The 22,899-nt window shown below is 42.5% G+C and overlaps 2 protein-coding genes across 2 annotated transcripts; both read right to left on the minus strand.

Annotated features, from left to right (window-relative positions):
- Positions 1-956: 956 nt before the first annotated feature.
- STK38 (serine/threonine kinase 38) lies at positions 957-17,627 on the minus strand. Its single transcript, XM_054803876.1, has 14 exons — positions 17,402-17,627; positions 15,464-15,596; positions 13,148-13,199; positions 12,860-12,982; positions 12,610-12,693; positions 10,590-10,713; positions 9,581-9,735; positions 8,380-8,482; positions 6,978-7,039; positions 6,309-6,426; positions 5,993-6,116; positions 5,167-5,262; positions 4,820-4,914; positions 957-4,207 (listed from the first exon to the last, which is right to left on the minus strand). The coding sequence occupies exons 2-14, from the start codon at positions 15,592-15,594 to the stop codon at positions 4,077-4,079; spliced, it is 1,398 nt and encodes a 465-aa protein (XP_054659851.1). The 5' UTR covers positions 15,595-15,596; positions 17,402-17,627; the 3' UTR covers positions 957-4,076.
- Positions 17,628-19,676: 2,049 nt separating this feature from the next.
- LOC129196574 (parathyroid hormone 4-like) lies at positions 19,677-21,128 on the minus strand. The gene is made up of 2 exons (XM_054804304.1): positions 21,040-21,128; positions 19,677-20,088 (listed from the first exon to the last, which is right to left on the minus strand). The coding sequence occupies exons 1-2, from the start codon at positions 21,126-21,128 to the stop codon at positions 19,677-19,679; spliced, it is 501 nt and encodes a 166-aa protein (XP_054660279.1).
- Between the last annotated feature and the right edge of the window lie 1,771 nt (positions 21,129-22,899).

The raw sequence follows: 22,899 nt of genomic DNA on the forward strand, positions 1-22,899 counted from the left end.
GCTTTTATTTCCTTGCGTCATAAACTAAGTGTGGCTTGTGACCGACCCCAAAGTCTTACAAGTAGTTCTGCATCAGACAGAGCCTGGTTGATTAGGTAGGGACCTTGTGCAGCAGCTGCACAGAAATGCTACTACCACTTGTGCTGAGAGGACCTCAAAGCTTACACATTGCAGCGGTGTTCTAAAAGCAGCACATAGCACAGGTATGAGACAACACTACTTAACCCACAAACTATGTGGCATCTGTAACAGGCCCTAGTGCTATTTTTGGTTAGCGTGCTGTGAAAGATGCTCTCTGTTTCTACCTACTTCTGTCTTTGGAAGAAAACAGCTTTGGAGCAGGTCTGGCTTTTATTTCCATCTTCAGTGTTGGATATAGTTCAAGGGTTTTCTTGATGAAGCTTGAGAAGGGGGTTAGAGTGTGTGAACAGGGTGGATTATTATTATTGAGGTGATAACTGGTGCTCTCAAGTGGAGCTGTTGCAAACATGAAGCAATGAAATAAGAGCTGCAAGGTGGTTTTGGCATGTTACAAAGTGGTAGGAAAAAAAATGAAGGGTTGTAGCTTTGCTCCCACTGTCACTTGCTCATTAGCTCTTTTAAAAATAGAAAGAGGAAAAGATTAAAACCAACCTGCCCTAAAGTGGGTCAACCAAAGGGACATTTACACAATGCGGACCCCAAGGCAGGAGTAAGGCCAGGGTTGCCCACTCTTGCCAGGAGGCCAGGCACATTCTGCCCAAAAAGACTTAATTCTTCTGAAGATCAGCACTGTCTTTCATCATTAATAGGGGGCTCATTTCTTCACAGCTGCTGCACATCTTTAGGAATTGCAGTCTTCAGCCTGTGAGTTGCATTCTCATACCAAGCCCTTGACTCTAAAATCAGTTTCAAGTCTGGAAAAAACCCCAAACCTGAGAGATTCCAGTTTGTAAAACAAAACATACTAGCAAAACTGTGCTTACTAAGGTTTTTATTTACACAACACAATGGGAAGATTGTTCCACAAAAAGTTGGCTCCTCCAGCAACACAGAATACACTTGCCAAATTTTACAGTGCAATTTAGTAACAGCTTTTAAATATTTACAGAACACTTTTTCAACTTACAGGTTAAGGCAGAGTCAGGGCACAGTGATAAGAAACACTTAGTGCAGTTTTGTGCTAGGCATGATAAAGAGACGAACTGGCAGCATAATTCAGCTTCAGATCCATTGGAAATTCAGATCAGAATTACTCCTAGAAGTCCAGCAACTGCTTGCAGCTAAAAAAAGAGAGCTAAAAAGATACACACAAGCTCAATACACAAGTCAGCAGCTAAGAAAAATGTTTGGCTAATGTGGGAGATGGAACAGACATACAAAAATCTGCATCCATTAGTGAAGTATGGATCCTAGAAAGAAGATGCTGTATGTTTTTCCTGGTGTTGAAGAGCTGTCCTAGGAAGCAGGCTTAAAATGTAATGGTGATAACAAGAGGTCTATAGTCAAGGATATCCTGCTTCTACTGAAAGACAACAGGATTGAGGTACCCAACTGCTCCTTGTGCCTTTGAAAAACTTCACCTTTAACTCAAAGAGTGAACAAGCTGAGGTTTCAGAAGACTTTAAAACACATGCACTAAAAATGCACAATACATATCAATATACAGGGGTTTTTTTCACAGCAGGTTATCACAACTTATAATTGTGTAGCTTCATCTTTGGTATTGATAAATAAAAATGCCAGTCCCTTTTAGTAAAGGGCAAATAACGCAGCTACACTCTCTCAAAATCATTTCTTACTAATCCACAGCAGCTTTAAAGGATTTTGATTTTATTTTTTAAGGCAGTAACTAAGCTGTTAGAAGTATTTGTATCAAAACATTTTTTAAAAATTCCTTAGTTTTCTAATGGTTTAAGGCAACATTTTCAAATGGCTAGAAGAAACTGTGGGATAGAGATGGAGCAATCTGAGAAGTTGGTATCAGTCCTTCATAAAAAAATAAAAAGGGAGCAGAAGATGATATTACTGACTAGTTGACAAAAAGCCTGATCCTATAAATCATTATTTCAGTTAGCCCTTAGTCATCTGAGTAAGCCCTACTGACTACAGCAATCTTGCTACATCTAATTAAGGCTGGTTTTGCATTTCAGCTCTGTAGGATCCAACTGGTATCTAAAACGCTTATGGCAATTCATTAAACTCCTAGGACACATACAGAAAAGCACAAGGGGTGGTGAAGGAGAGGATGCTAACATATTATCACCCAGTTTTAGCTATATATGGTACTTTTACCCCCAATCAGTCCTTCATAATGGCACTCAGCTCAAAAGACATCTAGGTAAAAATTCTCTAAAAGCACCTATTAAAAAAACAACATTTCACTACAAACCCATTTTCTTTCATTTCCCAATCTAGAAAGTTAGGACTAAATATAACCAAAAGCTTTCCTTTTCCTTTGAAACATTGCTCTAGCTTTGTTTCCAAACAGCCTTTTTTTTTCTTTTGTCTGTGCTATGTAGTTAGTGTTCAGCACCAATAAAAGTTTGCAAGAATCCAAGATAGTTCAAATTGATACATACTTTTAGAAACCTCATTAAATTTATCTTTAAAAAAAAATAATTGGAAATTAAAGACTGGGACCAGGCAGGCACAAAGGCACCTGCCCCTGGGAGTACAGAGTTAACTACAAAATGGGTGCAAAGTGGAGCTCATGATTATAAAAGAGAATTACCAAAAGCTCAACCCAGACAAAATCCTCCCTCCCAAAATGCAGTCATGTTCCAAGAGATGCCAAGGAAAGGCACTTTGGGGCTCTCCTGGAGAGCATCCTGATCATAACTGAATGTACTCTTACAAATTATGCTAGGCAATAATCAAAGCATGGACACAGTGGGTTCCACTGCCCCAAAAGTGACCTCAGGAGGCACCGTCTCTTTGGAAGACGACGTGGACAGATGGCTCAGCCATGGCAGCAAGAGGAGCTCTGTAAGGAAAAGCCAGGGAGGCCTCAGTCATCAAGATTCACAGAAGAATCTGATACTGTTCTGCTCAAAACCAAGTGCAAAAAGGCCACAAAACATGGTTTAGTCTTTAAACCAATGAAGATGCAGCAGATCTTTAAAGTGGCCAAAAGATGGCAGCAGCAGGAATGGGAAGCCTCAAACTGACCCAACTCTACACAAGATGCCCACCAATGATCAGGTTAAATGAATTTCCCCTCCCTCTCTGCCCTAATTCCAGATTCATGTGTGTTACCAGCTGTAGTTCTTATGATCTGCATTGTTCATAGATCCATCCGTTCATACCGTAACTGAAAACTGTTGGCGCTCGGCAGAGGAAGTGGCCCCATTTCTCCTATCACTGTCTAGAAAAGAAAAAAAAAAATTTAAAAAAAGCGTTGCACAATTTTTTAATTTAGAAAAAATACTAAATGGCTAGAGGGTCACTGTTTTAGTACCAAAAGTAAAGTGCACCACAACTGGAGGCCACTGCGACAGAGTTGAGAAATGCTATTAAAGAGGCTTCCAAGTAGCATTATAAAAAACAGCACTACAAACTAAGGTTAAGGCAATACAAGTTGTATCCTTCTACTTGATAGTTTACTGGAGAGTTGTCTATTTCAAGCTTTAATTATTGCTTTGTTTCCTCTGTACTGAAGTCCTTAGCCACTGGGAAAACAGTGCTGGCAGAATTGGCAGATTGAGTTTGTCGCTTAATGCAGGACTGGCAAAACAGTCCATATAAACACCACGTGCTTTGCAACGTCAACATGAAGGCTTGCTCTCATCTCCCGCTGGACTGTATAATCTGGCAAAGAATTTAAAAAGAAAACGGAAACTCTTGCTCCTGAAGCAGCAAAACGTGCTTGCAGCAGAGATGACGCAAACATTTTGTGGAATTTTTCAATGGCGCAGAAAGAAAAAAATCCTTAGTAACAACCAGGGTGTGTAACAAAACAGGGTCCTGAAGTCTTCTCCAAGAGTTGATAGCCCTCGTGTTTTCTTTAAAAAAAAGAAAAAGTTCTTTTATGGGTATAAACCCAAAGTATAGGAACAGTATTCCACGGCTCAGAAGTTGTCCCAGGTAGAGATTTATTACTTTCCTGCTTTCATATAGGATGGTATTGCTCCTCGGGCTGTCAGACCTTCAAAACGCTTGTAGGTGTAATTGATAAAGACCCAGTCTTTGTTCTTGTAGTCAGTCTCTGGATGGTTGCTTGTTGCCACTGATAAGACACAGAAAAAATACAATTATCTTTTGAAGACTCCAAAGTTTATTTTCATCCAACACACTGGATGTGCAGTAGGGGGGAATACTTCTAAAAGGAAGAAATATCATAAATCTAGGTGTTCAGTTGCATTCTTCAACCCCAGTCAAGAACTGCTGTAACATATGGAGCAAATGCGTGACTATGCTTTGACATGTAAATACAAGGATCCTTTAGATTACACCAAAACGTATTGTCCCCTTCTGTCCCAGCCTCTCCCTACCCTAATACTAACTGTTAGACATGAGAATTAGCCAGTCCCAAGGGGTTCTCGCAGTGTCAGGCTCACAGGTCCCACTGAGATCTGAACTTGCAGGGAGCTCTGCTGCCTCTCAGAGGTGCCCTTTCTCAGACGGCTCCTGCATCGTTTACAAGTCTGCATCCCATCCCCTGCAACCCAAATAACAGCTTGCGCACCCCTGCATCTCAAGACTACGAAGCTAAAAATTTCATCATGATTAAAAAGAACCCCTACCATCTACTAAGATCCTTGCTCTGATTAACAGGGAAGTTACAGTATTCTACTGGAGAAGAGGAAGGATTGTTTACATGCAGAATCAAAGTATTTACCTGTTGGTTTAAGTATATCAGATTCTGGAAATTCATCAAAGTTTGAGGTATCATCAATACTTTTAATTTCTATCGAAATTGCAGCAGGTCTCTCTCTGCCAAGAAAAGCAGATTCAGCGTTAAGATTTCAAAGGCAGAAGCAAGCAGGATTCAGCCACTTTCCATTTCTTAACAGAATCAAAGACTGAAGGTACCTAAACCTTGGCAAGCTTCAGATAAGGAACAAAATATTCTCACCGACACCTGGGTATCATAAACACCAGTCAAGCTGCTCCCTCCTGCTGAACAGGACTAGCTTTAAACAGTCTACAGAGAAGAGCAGCTTGCTTTTCTGCGAAGCATCTTACCTGATATGCTCCCAATCAACCCCTTCAAAGAATGGGTTACTCTTTATTTCCTCCACACCAGATGCACCAATTCTGTGCTCCCATTCACAGCAAAATCTGGGATGAAAGGAAGAATGAAAGTGAAGAATGAAAACAAAAGCATTCCATCCAGAAATGGAACGGCTTTCTGAACTGTTACTACTACGGTTTCTTAACATCTAAGTGGTGAAGGTTAAGAACTCCCACTGCAAAACCAACACACAAAGTTATGCTTAGGAATGTCATGTTAAATGCTACAATTAAGATGTGGTATTCTTTCACAACAAGATAATATGCCCTTTCTGTTTCAGGACCAGCATAGAGCAGGAGAACATATAAAGCCTAAAATGCTAGACATTTATATTTCTGTCCTGAGAACAGATAAGTGACTGAAAATACAAATGCAAGAGTCAGCATGCACTGGGATACGTTTGTATGCTCCAGTGCATACAACGTCAAAACCATTGCTATTGTGAGAAACTAGCTCTGGCAAAAAGATTAAGTTGCTTCCACAAGAAGCTCACAGACAAAATAAAGAGCAGAAACATTTGTATTTTGCCAGACTAGCAGCACTTACATGGGAGCTCCTTTTCAGCATAGTTCAGTCAGTGCTCCACTATATGATCTCAGAGACAAATGTATTTGTCCACAGATTCAGCATTTGATGCGTGTGCGTAACAGTATGTAGCTGTCACAAGCATCAGGGTTTTTTTTTTTTCATGTGAAGCAAGCTATGAGAGAAACGTAGTACAGTTTGCAAGACAAGAAAATTAGTATTATCTTAACTGGCAAACCATATGGCTGGCACCTTAAAATAAGATCCTTTGCTTTATCAGATATTGGAACTTCTGGAGGAAATGTCAGAGTCTCTTTCCAATTCATTACTTTCTTATATGTTTCCTGAGGAGTCTCAGAACAGAACGGTGGATAACCTGAAAAAAAAGAAAGATACAATCTTGTATAAAGCAAAACCAGTTCCTGTAGTTACCAAAGTCTACAGTGTGTGAGAACAAACCTCACAAACCATGCAAGGAGTGGATGCTTTGCTATGCCAAGCACATAAATACAGCTGATGTCCTACACCACAATTCCTGCTTAAAACTTGTGCACTGCCCGTTTCTTACCGATCAACATCTCGTACATGATGACCCCAAGTGACCACCAGTCACAAAGCTTGTTGTATCCGGTCTGCATGAAAACTTCAGGGGCAATGTAATCCGGAGTTCCCACGGTAGAAAAAGCCTGGAACAAATACCATCAGTTATATATCTTTAGAGAAAACTGCCTGATATGGGAGCGGGAACTTACGCAACAATGGTTATTTTGAGGAAGACACCAGATTGTCTCCAAGATCCTTTGGCAAAGCTGTTTAAAACCTTTATTTCAATATACGTAGGAACAAAATCAACATGTTCGTGTGAAGGAGTCTTAAAATACCATCAGGGAAATGGGGAAAGGTACCACTATCTGTATACACCTTGGAACGGGTCATTAGACCTGTGTTATACTGAAAGTGGCAAGAACTGTTAGTTTTAGCTGGGAGGCATCAGATTATCAATGTAAATAATTACAGCAGTGCTATCTATCTCAGGCACATATGTCACCAGCTGTTCAGCAGATGGGTGAAGGACAAACTAGAGGCATTCCTCTTTTAAAAAGAAAAAGCATGAATCTTTTTATTTCAGCATTGTTCAGATCTCTGAAATGGATTAATGCCTGTCACTTAAATACACAGGCCATTTGAATGCAACTGTTCGGCAGGGAACATTTCCAAGCAGGTGAAACGTACTTACCAACTGCCGTCTATTTCTCTTCCAAGTCTCTGCTTTCCTTTTGGAATTCATGTTCTGGAAAGCTAAAGGAGATTGGAATATACATGACTGAATCCTGTACATTTTTACCACCAAACCATTACACTAAAAATCTCCTTTACAACATCAAAGAAGGTCGCCAGGGCCTGGACAGACAGCCCATTGCGTATTCAGCCCTGCTGGGAAGGGGTTACAGTCCCCAGGTGCTCATCACTGGCCCCTACGGCCAAAGTTTCCCACTGCAGTGAAGCTGGAGGTATTTGTGGAAGCACACCTTAACTCAGCTCACTGAAGATAAGCCACATCAGCAGAGATGAACTAATTAAGCTGCCTCAGCCTTGTCTTGCTCAGTGTATTTACCTGGCACAATCTAAGGGGTGCCTGCAGTGGCAGATCAGAGGGGTCAGCAACCTCAAGCAGGCAGTGGCAGCTGACATTAAGAGCAAAGCAAGCAATGTAACCTCTTCCACTGACATCTGTCAATACCCTAAACCTGTCAGCTACTTCCAAATCATAGAATGGTTTGGGTTGGAAAGGACCTCAAAGCCCATCTAGTTCCACCCCCTGCCATGGGCAGGGACACCCTCCACTAGCCCAGGTTGCCCAAAACCCCATCCAACCTGGCCTTGAACACTGCCAGGGAGCCAGGGGCAGCCACAGCTTCTCTGGACAACCCGTGCCAGGGCCTCAGCACCCTCACAGGGAAGGATTTCTGCCTCACATCCCATCTCCATCTCCCCTCCTGCAGCTTCAGGCCATTCCCCTTGTCCTGTCACTCCCTGCCCTTGTCACCAGCCCCTCTCCAGCTTTCCTGGAGCCCCTTCAGGGACTGGAAGGGACTCTAAGGTCTCCCTGCAACCTTCTCTTCTCCAGGCTGAACAACCCCAACTCTCTCAGTCTGTCCTCACAGGAGAGGATATTTTCTATATTTATCAATATAGAATATTGATAAATTTTATCAAGCCTGTCATCAGTGATCCATGCTTTCAGGGTTTTTTCAACTCCATGATCAAAGTTATTCCCCTTGAGAAAATTACTGAATAGTCAAAGAGACTGTGTGCTCACTTTTTAATTTAAATAACACTCGAGATACAGCCAGCATCTACCAAGTCACACTGAGTTTTCATTAGAGGTTTATAACATGAAGAAGAGCTACAGCAGAGTCTATTTCAAAGACCAACTTCTGGAAATGAAGACGGTTTTGTACATTAAAGTAACTGAAATTATTTTTATAAATATGTTTTACAGAAAATCAAAATTACACTTCAAGATGCAACATTTATTATTAGAGCCCCACTGCAGCCTTCTAGCCTCGCATTGAAACAAGTTATGTCAGGCACCGAGAGCAAGTACACAGATACCCTTCTGAAGCCAAATAACTTACTGAAGTCACTAGGAAGACTATGGTTCAAGTTTCTATAAAATTCTGTCCTGTGGGCTTTCTTTAGTCCAGTACATAGACCAAAATCTGAGAGTTTCACGTGGCCCTAGAAACAAACAAACAAACCCCAAAATACAAAACCAGTATGAGACATGATCAGAGCAAATAAACTTTTCTACTTCTTCCCCTCCCTTTATTTTGTATAATAAATAGATGTACTCTTTTTGCATTCCTTGTTTTAGCCTAAGACTGGATGTGTACATAGAATCAAGCTATTAATACTTTCATCACTACTACACAGAAAAAGCCCAGTAGCTATTTACTTCAAGAAACCTCTGCTCCTGCAAGCCGCTGACCACTTCAGACTGAAAGCAAAGATCCCAGAGGGAACTGTAGTCCCTGGATTCTGCGTTGACCCCAAGAGATAAAGAGAAACGGTGATAAAGAGAATTCAGTGATTGGATCTGTCCTACTCTGTACGATGCGACCACACTGACTAGGTGCAATTTTTACATGTATATATCTAAAATATACATCCTTCTCAAAGTCCTAAATTTATCTATGTCTAGATGTAGCCATACTGAATTACATCAGTAATCCCAACAGTGCATTAGCTGGCTAGTGGTAATTATTTACTGTTGGCAAACTTTTCCCAAGCAAACTAAATTTTAAGCAAACTTGTATGAGCAATAGGAGGATAGTTAAACAATCAAGCTTCTGCAAACTGCCTGCAATAACTATCTAGAAGCAATCGGGTGGCCTGGCCAGCCTTCCGAAATACATCCTGATTCCAAGGGAGATAATATCTCAGTTTTCAGTCTCACTAACGGAACAGCTCCATCCTTTGCATTCGATATGCTCATCTACCCAGTAGTTGGCAGGCATGAACAGAACAGATGTGAGACCAAAAGGAAACATCTTTGACTAAGAGGGGAGAACTGAAACTGCCTGTTTTAAATTGCAGCTGAAATAACCAAAATTAGCTTCAACAACTGTCAGAAGAGAGCTCACAGTGAGGCATGAATACAGCTGGAGGTGGAGGAGAGGTCTGTCTTTCCCCCCAGCAATATGGCAGATATGCCCTCAAAAGCTCGAAGGAACAGGTCTAAGAGAAGCACTATCTTCTTTCACAACTGTCAACACTAGTTTGGGTCACTATTAAAGATCACAAGACCTATTTACCCAGCCAGTGGTTAGTACATACCTTGCTATCCAGAAGAAGGTTGTCTGGCTTTATGTCCCGATGGATAAAACCCAGCTGATGAATGGAATCAATGGCTAGCACGGTCTCAGCTATATAGAACTGCGTCTCTTCTTCTGTTAGAGTGTCTTTTTTCATCAACAGTGTCATCATATCACCTAGAAGCCCAGCCACGAATAGCAAAGGTAAATACAAGTGAACACGCAAACTCCACTCTCACTCACTTTGAAGGCATTTACAAAGAAAAGAACTATGCTATTTAAAACTCGGGAAATCCGAACTTATTTTGTATGAAGTAATACAGCTCCCCAGCACCTCTCTGACAAATTTTTCTATTTTCCCCTATATTGCTGCATGTGGAAAGGCTTGTATTGTAGTTGCATTAAACTTACTGAGACAGCTAAAGAGCATAAAGATGAAATAGCAGTAAAGAAGCATCAGTTACAGCCTGCTACTCTTCACTACACATCTGAATCACAGATTAAAATAGATACTTTCAGCAACAGAGCTGTTACAAAAAACAGGTTGCATTTGTGCAGTGTCATCTCAGAAAGCATTCTTGTGGTTTCATTAGTCACACATTACAGGCTTTCAGTACAACCTTCTTAAGTGAGTTACAGTAGCATTATCATTCAAGGACAAACATCATCATCCTCTGAAAAAAGGACCCTGTAAGTTACTCTTGCTGCAAGCCAGCTCAAAGCAAAAGGTTAGAAAATGAAAAAACAGTTATGTTATGGTTCTATAGATAGCCAAGGCACAGAAAGGGCAAGTACTGGCAGATCATAAAGGCCAACTCAAGCAGATAACCTCCAGCCTGACCCAAGACCTCAGCACCCTAACTCCTAAAAGCAGAAAGCTCTACAATGACTTGTTTCCTCACAAAGTAATGTTCAGTACAAGTGCCACTGTACGGTAACCACATACACTCTGGTCCCAGACTACATTTGTAATTGAGAAATTAGAAATCCACAAAGAAAAGGAAAGCAGCCTTTTGATTGCAGGTAGTTACCTCCTGGCAGGAACTCCATGATAAGGTAGAGGTTTAGCTTGTCCTGAAAACTATAGAACATTTTCACCACCCACAAACTGTCTGCCTCCACTAGAATGTCCCTCTCCGCACGAATATGGCCAACCTGGAGATACACATATGCATTTGATTAATTACAAGTCTAGGTTTTATTAGATAGATTTATTTCACAGACAATTCAAGTATTACATTGAAAAGAATCAAATATTGAAAAGACAGCAGTCAAACTTCTGCACGAGGGCAGAAACACCATCAAAACTTTAATAGTTTCACCCCTCAGTATTTTCAGGTAATAAAATAGCATAACATGTTGAAAATCAAATCCAAGAGTCATGCTTCTGACAGCAAAGAAGGTGAGAAGCTTTCATTAAACAGCTATAATTTTCCAGAATGTTTTGGGGTTTTTTTCCCCAATCTGATAAAGCCCATTGAACACCAACTCCATTTTACTGATCAGCATGAAGATCTGAGAGACCCTTTTACATGCAAAAGTTTCCACTGGAAAGTTTACGGGGACTTTTGCCGTTGGACATTTACACTTGAGTAACATTTATACTTATTGCGTGACTTTTGCTGCCATACACTGAGACATATGTAGGAAAGCAAGAGAGCACTAACCTTATTCTTTTAAGCAAAAACTCAAGCTAGATAAATTTAAGCCACCCTCCTGAACAACAAGGTTCTGTACACAAAGACAACCCATGTTTATGGTTTTATTCTTTCCATTCTTATGGCATTTTGGTCCCCTTCAAATCAGAACTGTACAAGTGAAATGGGACACTATGAAAACACTTATCTTAAAAACACTTAGTTAACATACCACTCCACCTTTTTTTACAGTGGAAAGATTCAGGAGGAGAAACGTATGGTTGATTATAAAACCAGATTAATCCTATACAGAATTTTTTTTTTTTTTTTTTTACAAAAATATCTAATAATTAGATCTCTCAGATTCTAGCTCTTCTTGAAACAGTTAGCATGCCCTTCAGATATGGCTTCAGCCTGTTCCCACAGATTTAGACCACAGCACGGTGCTGCATAAAGGTCACGCGTGAACACACTGCTGTTTGGTTTTTACACAAGTACTTTCAGAAAAGGAAACCAGTTCCTGATTTTACAAACACACACACAAGAGTGCTTCCTAAATTCATCCCAGTGCTGAACAAGAAACAGTTGTCTTGGACCACTGTATTTCCAGAAGTTAAACACCACTACTTTATGTCTTTCCGAGTCAGAATTCCAGCAGTCACATCACTTTGATATTTATATCTGATTCCATAAATCAGAAATGCAGTAAAACCGATCTCGACATCTATACAGAATCATTTGCACATGTCTACGTGTAACATACATCATCATAAAACGAGGAGGAACATAAATCAGATCCATAGAATCGTCCTTCTCTTCCATTGGAGAAAGACAAACCTAGTCCTTCAAAAAATGCTCTGCTCCCCCGTGTTTTCAAGTAGAAAGTGAGTTCAGTCCTACCTTGCTTCAGACTGAAGAGCCTCTTAGGAAAGTGTGTCACAATTGTAGCTTCCATTAAGACTACGCAAGGCATTAGAGGTTGGTTGAAACACTGTTCTGAGCATTCAGTTACATACAATAGCCTGTACCTACTACCGTAACCCTATACATATTCCTCAAATTTGTGCAGTGTTACAAGGAATCTTTAAGGAGAAAAAACCCACACACACACTCCCCAAAAACAAAACAAACAAACAAACAAAAACCCAAAAAAACAAACAAACAAAACAAAAAAACCCACAAACCCAAAACCCAAGACTTGATAGAGCCCACTAGAAGACAGGTCTTTATGAATTCATACAAGATTTTTCTGACCTATTTCCTCCATAAAAAGTGAGGGGGAAAAAACCCAAATAATTTTTAGCTAGTAAACCTGGACCACAGATGCCTATCACCCCTCTCCACACATCACAATTACCTCCCAAACCCATCTAAAACATGGATGGGAGCGTTGCTACTCAAGGTGGCTACTCACCTGCTCCTTTTCAAGCATATCAGCTTTACGTAGTATTTTCATTGCATACACGTGCCCTGTATCTTTCTTCTGGACAAGTCGCACCTGGGAAATATGCAAAAATTTGAGTCAAATACAGCATTATCGCTACAACTCTTGACAAATTTGGGTTTCAAGCCCAAAGCTTCCACTTAATGAAATCCTATCAGATTACAGAAAGCAAATACCAGTGCCATTTGAAAATGGTTTTAGTCATCTTTTCTGGACTTACCTCTCCAAATGCTCCTCTGCCTATTACTTTTAAAGACTCAAAGTCTTCCAACCCAAGCCTTGTTCTCTTCAGGCGAAGAAACTCTGTTTCCTTTTGTGCATGTGCTGACCTCCTGATTCTTTTCTAGAGTTTAAAAAAAAAAAAAAAAGCAAAAGCAAACCACAATGCCAATTCTGCAGGTGGGCTCCATAGAGATCACAGCTATTCCAAGTAAAGATCCCAGATCTCCATTTATAAAAGAAAATGCTTAGAGACAAATGATTAAGATAATTTTCCCATATTCATTACCTCTTCATCTTTTAAGCCTTCTTCTTCCATCATTTGTTCTAGCTTCTTCTGTCTATAGCAGAGACAAATTAGAAAAAAAAAGGTTGAATCATTGTTTCTTAATCACATGCACACATCAACACCTCTGGTCTGTGCTTGCTGCGAAAGGAGGATGTAAAGCCAGCAAATAACAAGTGTAAATGATATATAAGGGAGACTCGGACATGAGATTCATGTTGAAGAATCTAATATTGCATCTTTACCATTCTAGCCTTGTCCTGTCTAATTTTGACAATCTAAACCTGCCTTGAGTGTCACATCTTATTCAAGTGTGTGTTTTCGTTGTATACAAATGTAGATTGAGGAGATCTGGGTTCAATTCTTGTCTCTCTCTTGGACAGCTGGGCAAGTCACTTAAGGCCAGAGCCGTAATAAATATTTAAGCACCAAAGTCTCACTTATCCCAGGGAGAACTGGCTATCTAAACATCTCTGTGGATTTGTGCTGTAATTTTTCTGCATCTCAAATTCATCACATGCAGAATGAGAAAAGTTTCTCTCCATTTCCTAATACCGGAGATACTTAAAATATTTGGGAAGAGGAAACATGTCTGTACACATACTCTCCCCTGAAAGGATCAGAAATATTTACAACCTTAGTACAAAAGGATTATTTGGGAGCAAAGAAAGAGAGGAAACAAGACTTCAGAGGGGAGATGGCTTCAGGGGACATTTGTAATGAACTTTTCCCCAACACCGATCATGTTAATAGCTGGTTAAACTGGGATTGGTGGTTTGGGGTTTTTTGCCTCCCCATATATGTTTTTTTAGTACATTTGTAATGTTATACCAAAAAAATTCCTTCACTTTATGCAAGTCATTCTTCGCAAGATCCTCTTCCGGTCTCCTGTGCCACTACGCAGCTGCTGTGACACGATAGTATTTTGGGTTATCGCTTCCACGATCAGGCACATTTAAATTGCTTTGCCCTTATTTAAGTACCCAGCGAGCACTGTCCTGTCATCCCATTTCACACTCAAAGCAGCAACTCCAGGGGCAGAAGACAACTGCTGCAACACGCAGAATTAAATAGCTCAGCATGACCAAGTGATGCTGAAATTCCCCCGAATATCCTTAATTGGTCCTATCTACACTTCGTTGTCTGTTTTATCAATACCATTTAAAGTCCAAATCGCACATCCACAGACATATCTATTGTTAAAAAAAATAATAATAAAATATGGAAATTATAAAGTCCAGTATGTTTCTTCAGACAAAGATCCTAAAGAGAAAAAACCCTGTCACTGAGGTTTTGGGAGTAGACAATAGCACTCATAATAAAAAGCACGAGCTATGCAAAGAGAAAGCAAGGAATTAAATCAGTGATATTTTCTGTTCGGATTAGAGTGCAATCTCTCCTTACTAATTTGAAGCTTTGAAGAAAAGACGTATGCAAGTTAGTATTTATTTCTAAATTGCTTCTTCATTTCTGCAGTTATTGGAGTTAGCAGGCATTCCTCTTGAATCTAGTTAGGTTTTTGGCAGCAAATCGGCAGGCGAACAAACACTGAACCTTTTTGAAAATTCTGATTATAGACTGCACGGCAAATTGGGAGAACATCAGAAGCCCCAGTGCTACGACTGGAGGGTATTCAGCAAATTAGAGGGTTCCAGCCAAAGGAAAGTAAAAGTAATGCTTCTCAGTTAAATGGCTTGTTATATTTTGACCGATATATTTAAAGAGATGCCATAGGTTCAGCTGACTCACAGACAAGAAGTTAGCATTAAATGACAGTCCTTACAGCAATCCCTCCTTGTCTTTGTAAAGATTACCCTCCTTTATCAGCTCCATCACACTTTATAATTCAAACTGAAACTGATGCTCAGAATGAGTTTTAAATATTACAGCCAGGGACATAAAACGGGAAGAGGTGACAGAACAGACACAGGCAGGATAGACGTTTGTAAACGTTGGCTTTCTACTTCAGAATTGTGCTTGCACATCCCAAAGTTAGTTTCTACTTAGTCGCAAAATCAAATATATGGATTTTTAAAACTTGGTAAGAATCGTCTTGCTTTTGCATTTACAAGCACGTTTCAATCGGTTGCAGAAGAAACTCAAAAAGCTTTTTTTAAACTACCACAGGATTCAGAAACCCAGGAGCTGCCTCTGGATGCTCGTGCCAAGCCCCATCCAGGTGCCCATCTCAGGTGTTTTGGTACACGCTCAGCAAAGATTGGTCTGGTTTTGCTTCTGCTCCAGAAAACTAAATGCAGTTATTCTATATTTTTTGGCTCTTACCCAGTTTGGAAAGGAAGGAAAAAAAAAGATTTTTACCTCATCTCTCGTTCTTCGTGCTGTGCGATGAGATTGCTGTAGAAGTTTTCTAATGTCACCTTTGTCATCGTAACTCGCTCCTTGGTGTGATTACTCATGGACGAGCACGGTGTTGGGCCTGTCATTGCCATGACTATTAGAAAAGAAGAAGGGAGGAAACATTTGACATTATAAATGACAAATAACCTTCAAACAAACAAGAGCTGCAATCAATTAAGTGATGCTGAATCACAGGGTTAAGATTTTAACAACAAACGCTAACAGCCCAGTTGTCTAAACTGAGACTAAGTAGGGAAAAGTCTTACAAAATAAAAGGTACAAGTCAAACTTCCTGTTTTGAACATTTTTGATCTGAAAATAAGAGGGAAGGAAACTTAAGAAACACGATGCCTCAAAAACCACAATTTCAGGCAGTACTGCAAGTGTTTATTTCTCCCAAAATACATTTTATCTTTAATAACTGTTAAAAATTCTGAAACATCACACTGAAACATCTAATCCAGAAGTTGTTCCTCCTTTGACTGCTGCAGAAATAACTCCCTCAGCTGCCTGCTGTCTCCTTTGCTGGGGAATTTATCAAAACCCTGAACGCCAGGCGGTAGCGGAGCAACTGAGGAAGGGAAAAAAAAAATGCATTCAGTTGCTTTTAAGCACGGTCACTTTTAGTAGATGCTTTCACAAATCTGACAAAATCCAGAGGGACGCTGCCTTTGAACAAACTGTAGTTTAAAAAAACCACCCTAGAGTAAGTTTCCTACATTTACATACTGGATTATCTCGGGATATGCCACTTCCAACCAGCAGCACAGCTTCAGGGCACGTTTGACAACCCAGCTCTACTTTCTAAAATGCATTAAAATGCAAAGATTTCAAATGTAAAACTACCTCTTAGTCTAGTTCTCCTGGTCACAACATAACTCACAGTAAGGTAACCGAGTTTTGCAACTACTATTACTAGAAATTGCAGACAAATACAGGTTAGACGCACGCTTCCCGTTTTTACAATGCGCTGGCAGCATTTTATGAGTTATTCTTTTCTGGTTACTTTTTGCAGATCTTTACAAAGCATCATTATTGCACCTTTACAGGCACCAACTATTTTGTTTGCTGCGCTTACAGGTTCATTCACAGAAAAGATAACGACATGGGAGCCAATAAGAAGCTCCAGCTATATGTTTTTTGAGATGGAACTACATCCATACGGAGGAGCGGCTCTGAGTGACACCCTGCGAGCGGCAGGGTGACGTTCTCCGCAGCCCCGAGGAGATGGCACGGGTAGGTGTGAGAGCCATGCCTCTGGTTTTCACTTCCTAGAGAACAGAACTTGACAAGTATCTGACAGAACCAGGTTACAAAGGGCTGAAAAATAAAATAAAATAAAAGGGAAGGGAAAGAAAAGAGAAAGTAACCAGTGCCGAACCACCTGTTAGTGCTCAGCTGCCCTTTCTACGGGGACCGGCGCTCAGAGCCAAACGACACCCACCGCGGCGATGGGATGGCGACGAGGCAGGATGCTCCCGGCCCCGGGGCTGGACCAGAGCCGGCCGTGGGGCGAGGCAGCCCCCGGGGGCAGCGGCTCCCCGGCCCCTCCTGCGGCCCGACCCGCCGCGCTGGCGGAGGGGCCCGGCAGCATCACCGGGAGAGACAAAAGGGGCCCAAGCCCCCCGACCCGAGGGGAGGAGGGTGCCCTCACCGCCCCCGGGCCCGCAGCACGGCACCCCCGGGGCAGGGGGGGGACCTCGCCGCTGGAGAGACCCGGCCCGCGGCGCCCGCGCTCGCAGCCCCACCGGACCCGGGGGCTTCGGGGGGGGCACTCCCCGCTCCCCCTCCCGGGAGCGGCAGAGGGCCCCAGGGAGGGGGAGGAGAAGGGATGCGGAGCACCGGGAGGGGGGAACACGGGGATCGCCGGGGCGTCGAGTCGGGGGGGGGGCGGCTTACCGGAGCCCCCCGGGAGGGGGGCGGCGAGGAGCCGAAGGCGACGGCGGCGTCCCGGCGCCGCCAAGCCAGGCGAAGCGGCTGCGGAGAGGCGGGGCGGATCTGGCGGATGGAGGAACGACACCGACACAAGCGAAGCCCCCGCGCCGCTACCGCCGCCCCTCGCACCGACTGCCACCCGGACGGGACGAGCACCCCAGGGACCGCTACGGCACCGCGCATGCGCCACCATCCTCCCGGCCCCGCCCTCTGCCCGGGACGGGGCTGCCGCGCCCCGCCCTCTCCCGACAGCAGCGCATGCGCCTGGGGGGGGTGGTCTCCGCGCTGGCCCGAGGGGGTCGGGAGGGGCGGGGTGCGTCCTGGCGCATGCGCAGTGTGCCCCGGGCCCAGGGAGGGGCGGGCGCACCTGAGGGCAGCTGGTGCGAGTCCAGCGGCGGGGTGGTGACACTCGCGTATTTCACTTCAAATCAGCCTCCTTCTCCATCGGGCCCAGCCAGAGGTATCAGCGCTTCAAGATGTAGGGTGTCAGCCTGCCTGTAGTGCTCCTGCAGGCCTGGGGAGCTCTGTCCTGCTTCCATCCCTCGTCCCTGCAATGGCGCTGTGACCTGCAGCCTCACTGCGCGCAGCCTCGCCTTAGCGCCCAGCCCGCAGCAGAGGGGAGGTTGTTTTTTCCCCATCCCCACAGAGCTGATGTGCATTAGGTTACTGTGTGGTGACTGCAGGGGTGAGGCGTTCCCAGGGATAGGTGCCACCAAGACACTGATGGTCACCTCAGTGTCCCAGTGCTCAGGAAACAGTCCCTCGGCACAAAAGGGGAAAAAAAACCCCACATCTGGAAGGACAGATGGACCGACCTGTTGAGCAGGACACAGCCGTTTCCCGGAGGTTTGAGCTTTTCATAGCCATGTCCCCTCGGTTTCATCCCCCAGTGCTGGTCTGGCACAGCCTGGAGAGAGGTTCAGGGGAGGAAGGGCTCCCACATCCCAGCAAACTCGTTCCTTGGGCAGTATAATCCCAGAGCCTCGCAGCTCTTCAGGAACATCCAAATGTTCGAGTATTGGTTTGATGGGACTTGGGAATCTAATGGGGAGCTCTGAGGAATGGCAGGATGAAAGAAATGTGATTCCATACTCATCCCAAGTGTGTGGAGATAGTAGCAAAAGAGGATTTTGCTTCATTTTGTTTACATTTCTACAAAAAAAGCAAGTGCAATTCAGAGGGTGAAAAGGGTTTTTATTATTAACAACATCAAGGAGTTCCTGGGTTTTAATCACTGAAAAATACCCTCTGCACATGCAGTTGAAGTCTATCAGCAACAGAGGAATTTCATTATTTATAATGGCATATCTAGTCCCTACATGATGGAAACACTGATGTATTTGTAATACACATGACAGAGATTGAATTTCTGAAAGACTAATTTTGCAATTAAACTGGACCTCGCTTTGCTCAGACAGAGCTGGTCAGTTGGATATTAAAGGTGAATAGCAAAATCACGTGCTACCTCTTCCTCTGGGGAAACACAGGTGGCCTCACGACACTGGTTTTCTGCCGAGAAAACGTGGTGCATTGTGGGGGCTCTCAGAGAAGGTTTCACATGAAAAGGTAGGAAGTCTTGAAACAAAAGGCTCAAATAGGGACCCGGGAGCCAATTCTCATCTCTTCCACCAGCAGAACAAGGTAAATGTCTAGGGCTTTGGCTGGGGGGATCGCTGCCAGCTTCTGCCTCTGTGGCCTGGGAAAAGTTTGCCACCCTGAAGGAAAACCTGAGAGATGAGAGGCTTAAAGTATTTTATATGCTATATGCTGGAGAAGCAGGAAAAAAAACAACCTTTGGACCTAAAGTATAAGAAAAGTCCTTACTACTGCAGGCAGGTGTGAAATAGAATCTGTGTGTGGAGGTAACTGCTTCTTCAGGAGTCAAAACATGAGACTGCCAGTGAGCCTGTGAATGTGCAGATTAATGAACCTAACTTCCTGCTACATGTGGGCTCCAAGAGCTACAAAGAGCTGCCACAGCCCTGAGATACCAGTGACAAACAGGGAGGGCCCTGCCATCGAGAGGGAGATTTCTGGCCTGTGACAAATGCCCCCCTCTCACAGTCACAGTGGTCAGGCTGGGCAGAGAACCTACGTCCTTACAGGGGTCTCTATTCGACATCTGGGAGGAGTTAACAGAACAGATGGACGTTATTTTTCTTTTGCAGTTCACCTTTGCGCTAGAGCTTTTCCTTACAGCATGACATGTCTAAAGCAGACGGGCTGAGCTGGATGGAAGCTAGTGGGAAAAGTTCTGTGGCTGGGTGCTAGGATTTCTCTTGCTGCCCAGCTCTTTGATTGGAAGGAGGTTGAAAAGGTCTTGTGGGTTCCAGTTACCCTTTGGGGTCTTCACATACTGCAGCAAATCCAGCTGCTTTAACAGGGGGAAGCCTGGCTCTTGTTGCATCAGTTCCAGCAGCTGCTTCATCAGGCTTGAATCAGGCTTCATCTCGTCTCTGCTGATGCTGTTGTAGAGATCTGAGGGATCTTGGCTCTTCTGCGAATCCCACGTGGCATCTGAAAGCGAAATATCCCTGCTGCTGGCTGTGTGCACGCTACCTAGCGCATTGTGGAGCCACATCAGGCGCTTCAGCCCTTGAAACGCCCGTCCTTTGTCATGCATGAGCTGATGCTCTGTCACTGCTCTTTTACTGCAAGGGGAAGAAGGAGTTAGTTAGGAGCCAAGCACAGCCAGATCTAAGCTGCTATTTAAAACGTGGCTGATTCACATCCATCAATCTTAGATGCTTCTCTAAGCTGAGGAAGGAGTGTTGGTGGTGTCTGCCATGATGTGCTGACCCTTGCAAAGCTGGCGGCAGGAGCACTCCCATGCAGGCTGGCTCAGGCAGCTTCTCAGGCAGCCAGTTCCTGAAAGTGGGAAGCTCAAACACTATGCCATTCCCAAAAGGAACACCTTGAATTGGGGAGACAGTGACAAAATTACCTTAGCAAGATTAAAGAGCTCTTACAGAGATTTGGTCTTTCCCACATTTGGGATCTTTTCAGAGGTTTAAATACCAGAATAAAATTCCCTTTTCATGACCTCACTGTTTGAGGATTGTTGGGTTTGTTTCTTTCCTTCCAGAGCTGTACATCAGGACTAATTTAACTGAAATCAGTGGTGTCCCTGAAATGAAAACAAATCCTTATTTTCTTCAGATATACCAAAAATTTTGAGCTAAATATGGCTGGGGAGGGCAGGCTAAATTCTGGGATGCAAATATTTCTGGATTTCAGGCTGTTTAGGTAACAGCTAACTGCAGCTATCGACTCCCACTGCAGATTTGGATCTGAATGGGAACCTAAATATGGAATTTTAGCATGTGCCATTTCCGTGGCTTGCGTTGAACATCCTTACATGGTTTGCTGCGCTGTGTTTAAAAACGTCAGCTGAAATGTGGTATACGTTACACGTCTAAAAATGCAATTGGTCTAATTTTATACTGTATAGAGGGTGATTTAAAATGTTGTCATATCAAATGTATAGAATTTTCCTTCTACCATGCCCTGGAGTAAATGACAGCAGTGAAGGATATAGCCCATTAAATCAAAGGCAAGCATATCCTGCTAAGGATATTAAGTAAAAGGATGATATTGCTTACTTTTCAGTGTCTTGACATGTTGCAAAACAGGCAAAAAAAAGAATTGCCAAAAATGTAACCATCTGCAGAGATCTCTGGGGCAGGAACATTTTCTCTCTTTAAATCTGCTCCACAGGACAAGAAGCTGACAGTATGATCAAAAATCTTTTCTTCTCTGTTCTTTCTTTCACCTGACAAAATGAATTTCAGCCTTTAAGCACTGGTAAAAATTACCTCCCAGAACATGAGACATGGATTTGTAACATCTACTGGTACAAAACGAATAGATTTCATAGTATATATCTACATTTCCTTGCTAGGAGTCCTAAATCTCCTTTTTCACTATTGCCTCTCAATATACTACTTCCCACTCTTGTGCATTTGCAAGCACAGGAGATTATTTCATTTAGAACTGGCAAGAGACCTTCCTGGTAACAACTTAGCAGAAATTTAACCAAAAGATCAGGATTGCTGCCTAAGAAATCTGTCCCAAAACTCAAAAGGAGTTTAAAACTGGACCGTGCAGATTGAGCCCTGGGATTTGGACCTTTAATAATACAACCTTTACCATGAGCAATGCAAGCTCTGATATCCAAATCTGCCAGTGCACAAGGACGATATTAGACCGATACTGGATTATTTTCTGTAAAGAAGTGGATTTCTGGCTTAGGGAGGTGACAACTAGAAAACGTAAAAGTGCAATGATTATTTTCATCTAAGTAATAACTGCATTCAGTTCTCCATCTGCTCCTGGCGTTGGTACACCTCTCTCTCCCCATCCTTTCAACCCCACCACTCCTTTATCGCTGGGTCTATCGCTAAAATTTCTGCATTTTTTACACAAATGACTGTACCCTGCTTTTAGGATTGGCTCCAGCCTGTCCCTTTAGTTATTTACTAGCAAATCCTGTATTAATTGTTACATCAAAACCTAGATGGACAACAAAACAAAAGTTGCAGCATTTAAATTGTTATGTAAGAATAGTAAAGATACGTTCCCTATAATGAGGCTACTCATTTTTTGAAGAAATAATTCTTTTTGTGCAGGCGCAGTTTGCTCAGCATCTCCTTAAATGACTTTTCTTTATACTAATTTGAATATTAAATTGTCAGTGACTGGATAGAAAGGCAAATTATATCATACGTTTGGTTGTAAAAATTAAGCTTGTTCTTAATAAAGTCTGCTCCACTAATTAGTCAATAATTTCCTTGGACAATGTGTTCAAATTAAACTAGACATGAAAGAACAAATAAATACTAGTTCAAATTTAAAAATTTCTGTATTAAATACAGATATATATACACATAAATATACATATATGTGTATTTACATGGTGTATGATATTTTAGGTTATGCTAATGTAGAACTCCTGCTCATACATAATGGTTAAGCTATAATTTCCTATTGTGACCAACAGTAAACTATGTATTAATGAAAAAGCATCTTCCAGTTACAAAAGTAACATTATCCACTTACTGATGATCTTGTAGAGATCCTGGTGAAGTTCTGATCGGCACAGATGTGTCTTCTTGCCAGTCTTGTCGTGACGTTCCAGTTGCAATGACGAGTGCCTTTCACCTTCTTTTATACCTGCCCAGAAACTGCAGAAACAATAGAGATGATCTCTACAGCACTTTGTGACTAAGATGTTTCCTCTCGTGTCAGTAAAATGAGACAGCTCCCTGTTTCCAGTGATAATAAGTCTTGGATTCTAAAATGTTCTGTTCAGCGGTGACTAAGGAAAAGATGACAAGCTTGTGGACAGTTTCTTATCGCTTTGCTATCTCTCCTGTTTTGTGAGAACTTTTAATTCTAACACAGCATTCCTGTGCCCCAGGATGTTGGGAGAGGGATATTCAAACCTCCTGTTCCAGGGTTGA

Source organism: Grus americana, chromosome 25 (genome assembly GCF_028858705.1).
Source record: "Grus americana isolate bGruAme1 chromosome 25, bGruAme1.mat, whole genome shotgun sequence".
NCBI classification, from domain to species: Eukaryota; Metazoa; Chordata; class Aves; order Gruiformes; family Gruidae; genus Grus; species Grus americana.

Bases quoted from the DNA above. Each gene is read 5' to 3' on its own strand.
- LOC129196574 (XM_054804304.1), bottom strand. From the start codon at position 21,128: ATGTTCCTGCCCCAGAGATCTCTGCAGATGGTTACATTTTTGGCAATT. The intron at 20,089-21,039 runs GTAAGCAATATC...TTCCCCTTGCAG, and splicing joins ACATGTCAAGACACTGAAAA to TAAAAGAGCAGTGACAGAGC.
- STK38 (XM_054803876.1), bottom strand. From the start codon at position 15,594: ATGGCAATGACAGGCCCAACACCGTGCTCGTCCATGAGTAATCACACC. The intron at 10,714-12,609 runs GTGAGTAGCCAC...GTGTATCTCCAG, and splicing joins ATATGCTTGAAAAGGAGCAG to GTTGGCCATATTCGTGCGGA. The intron at 9,736-10,589 runs GTAACTACCTGC...CTGGGCTTCTAG, and splicing joins CATGGAGTTCCTGCCAGGAG to GTGATATGATGACACTGTTG.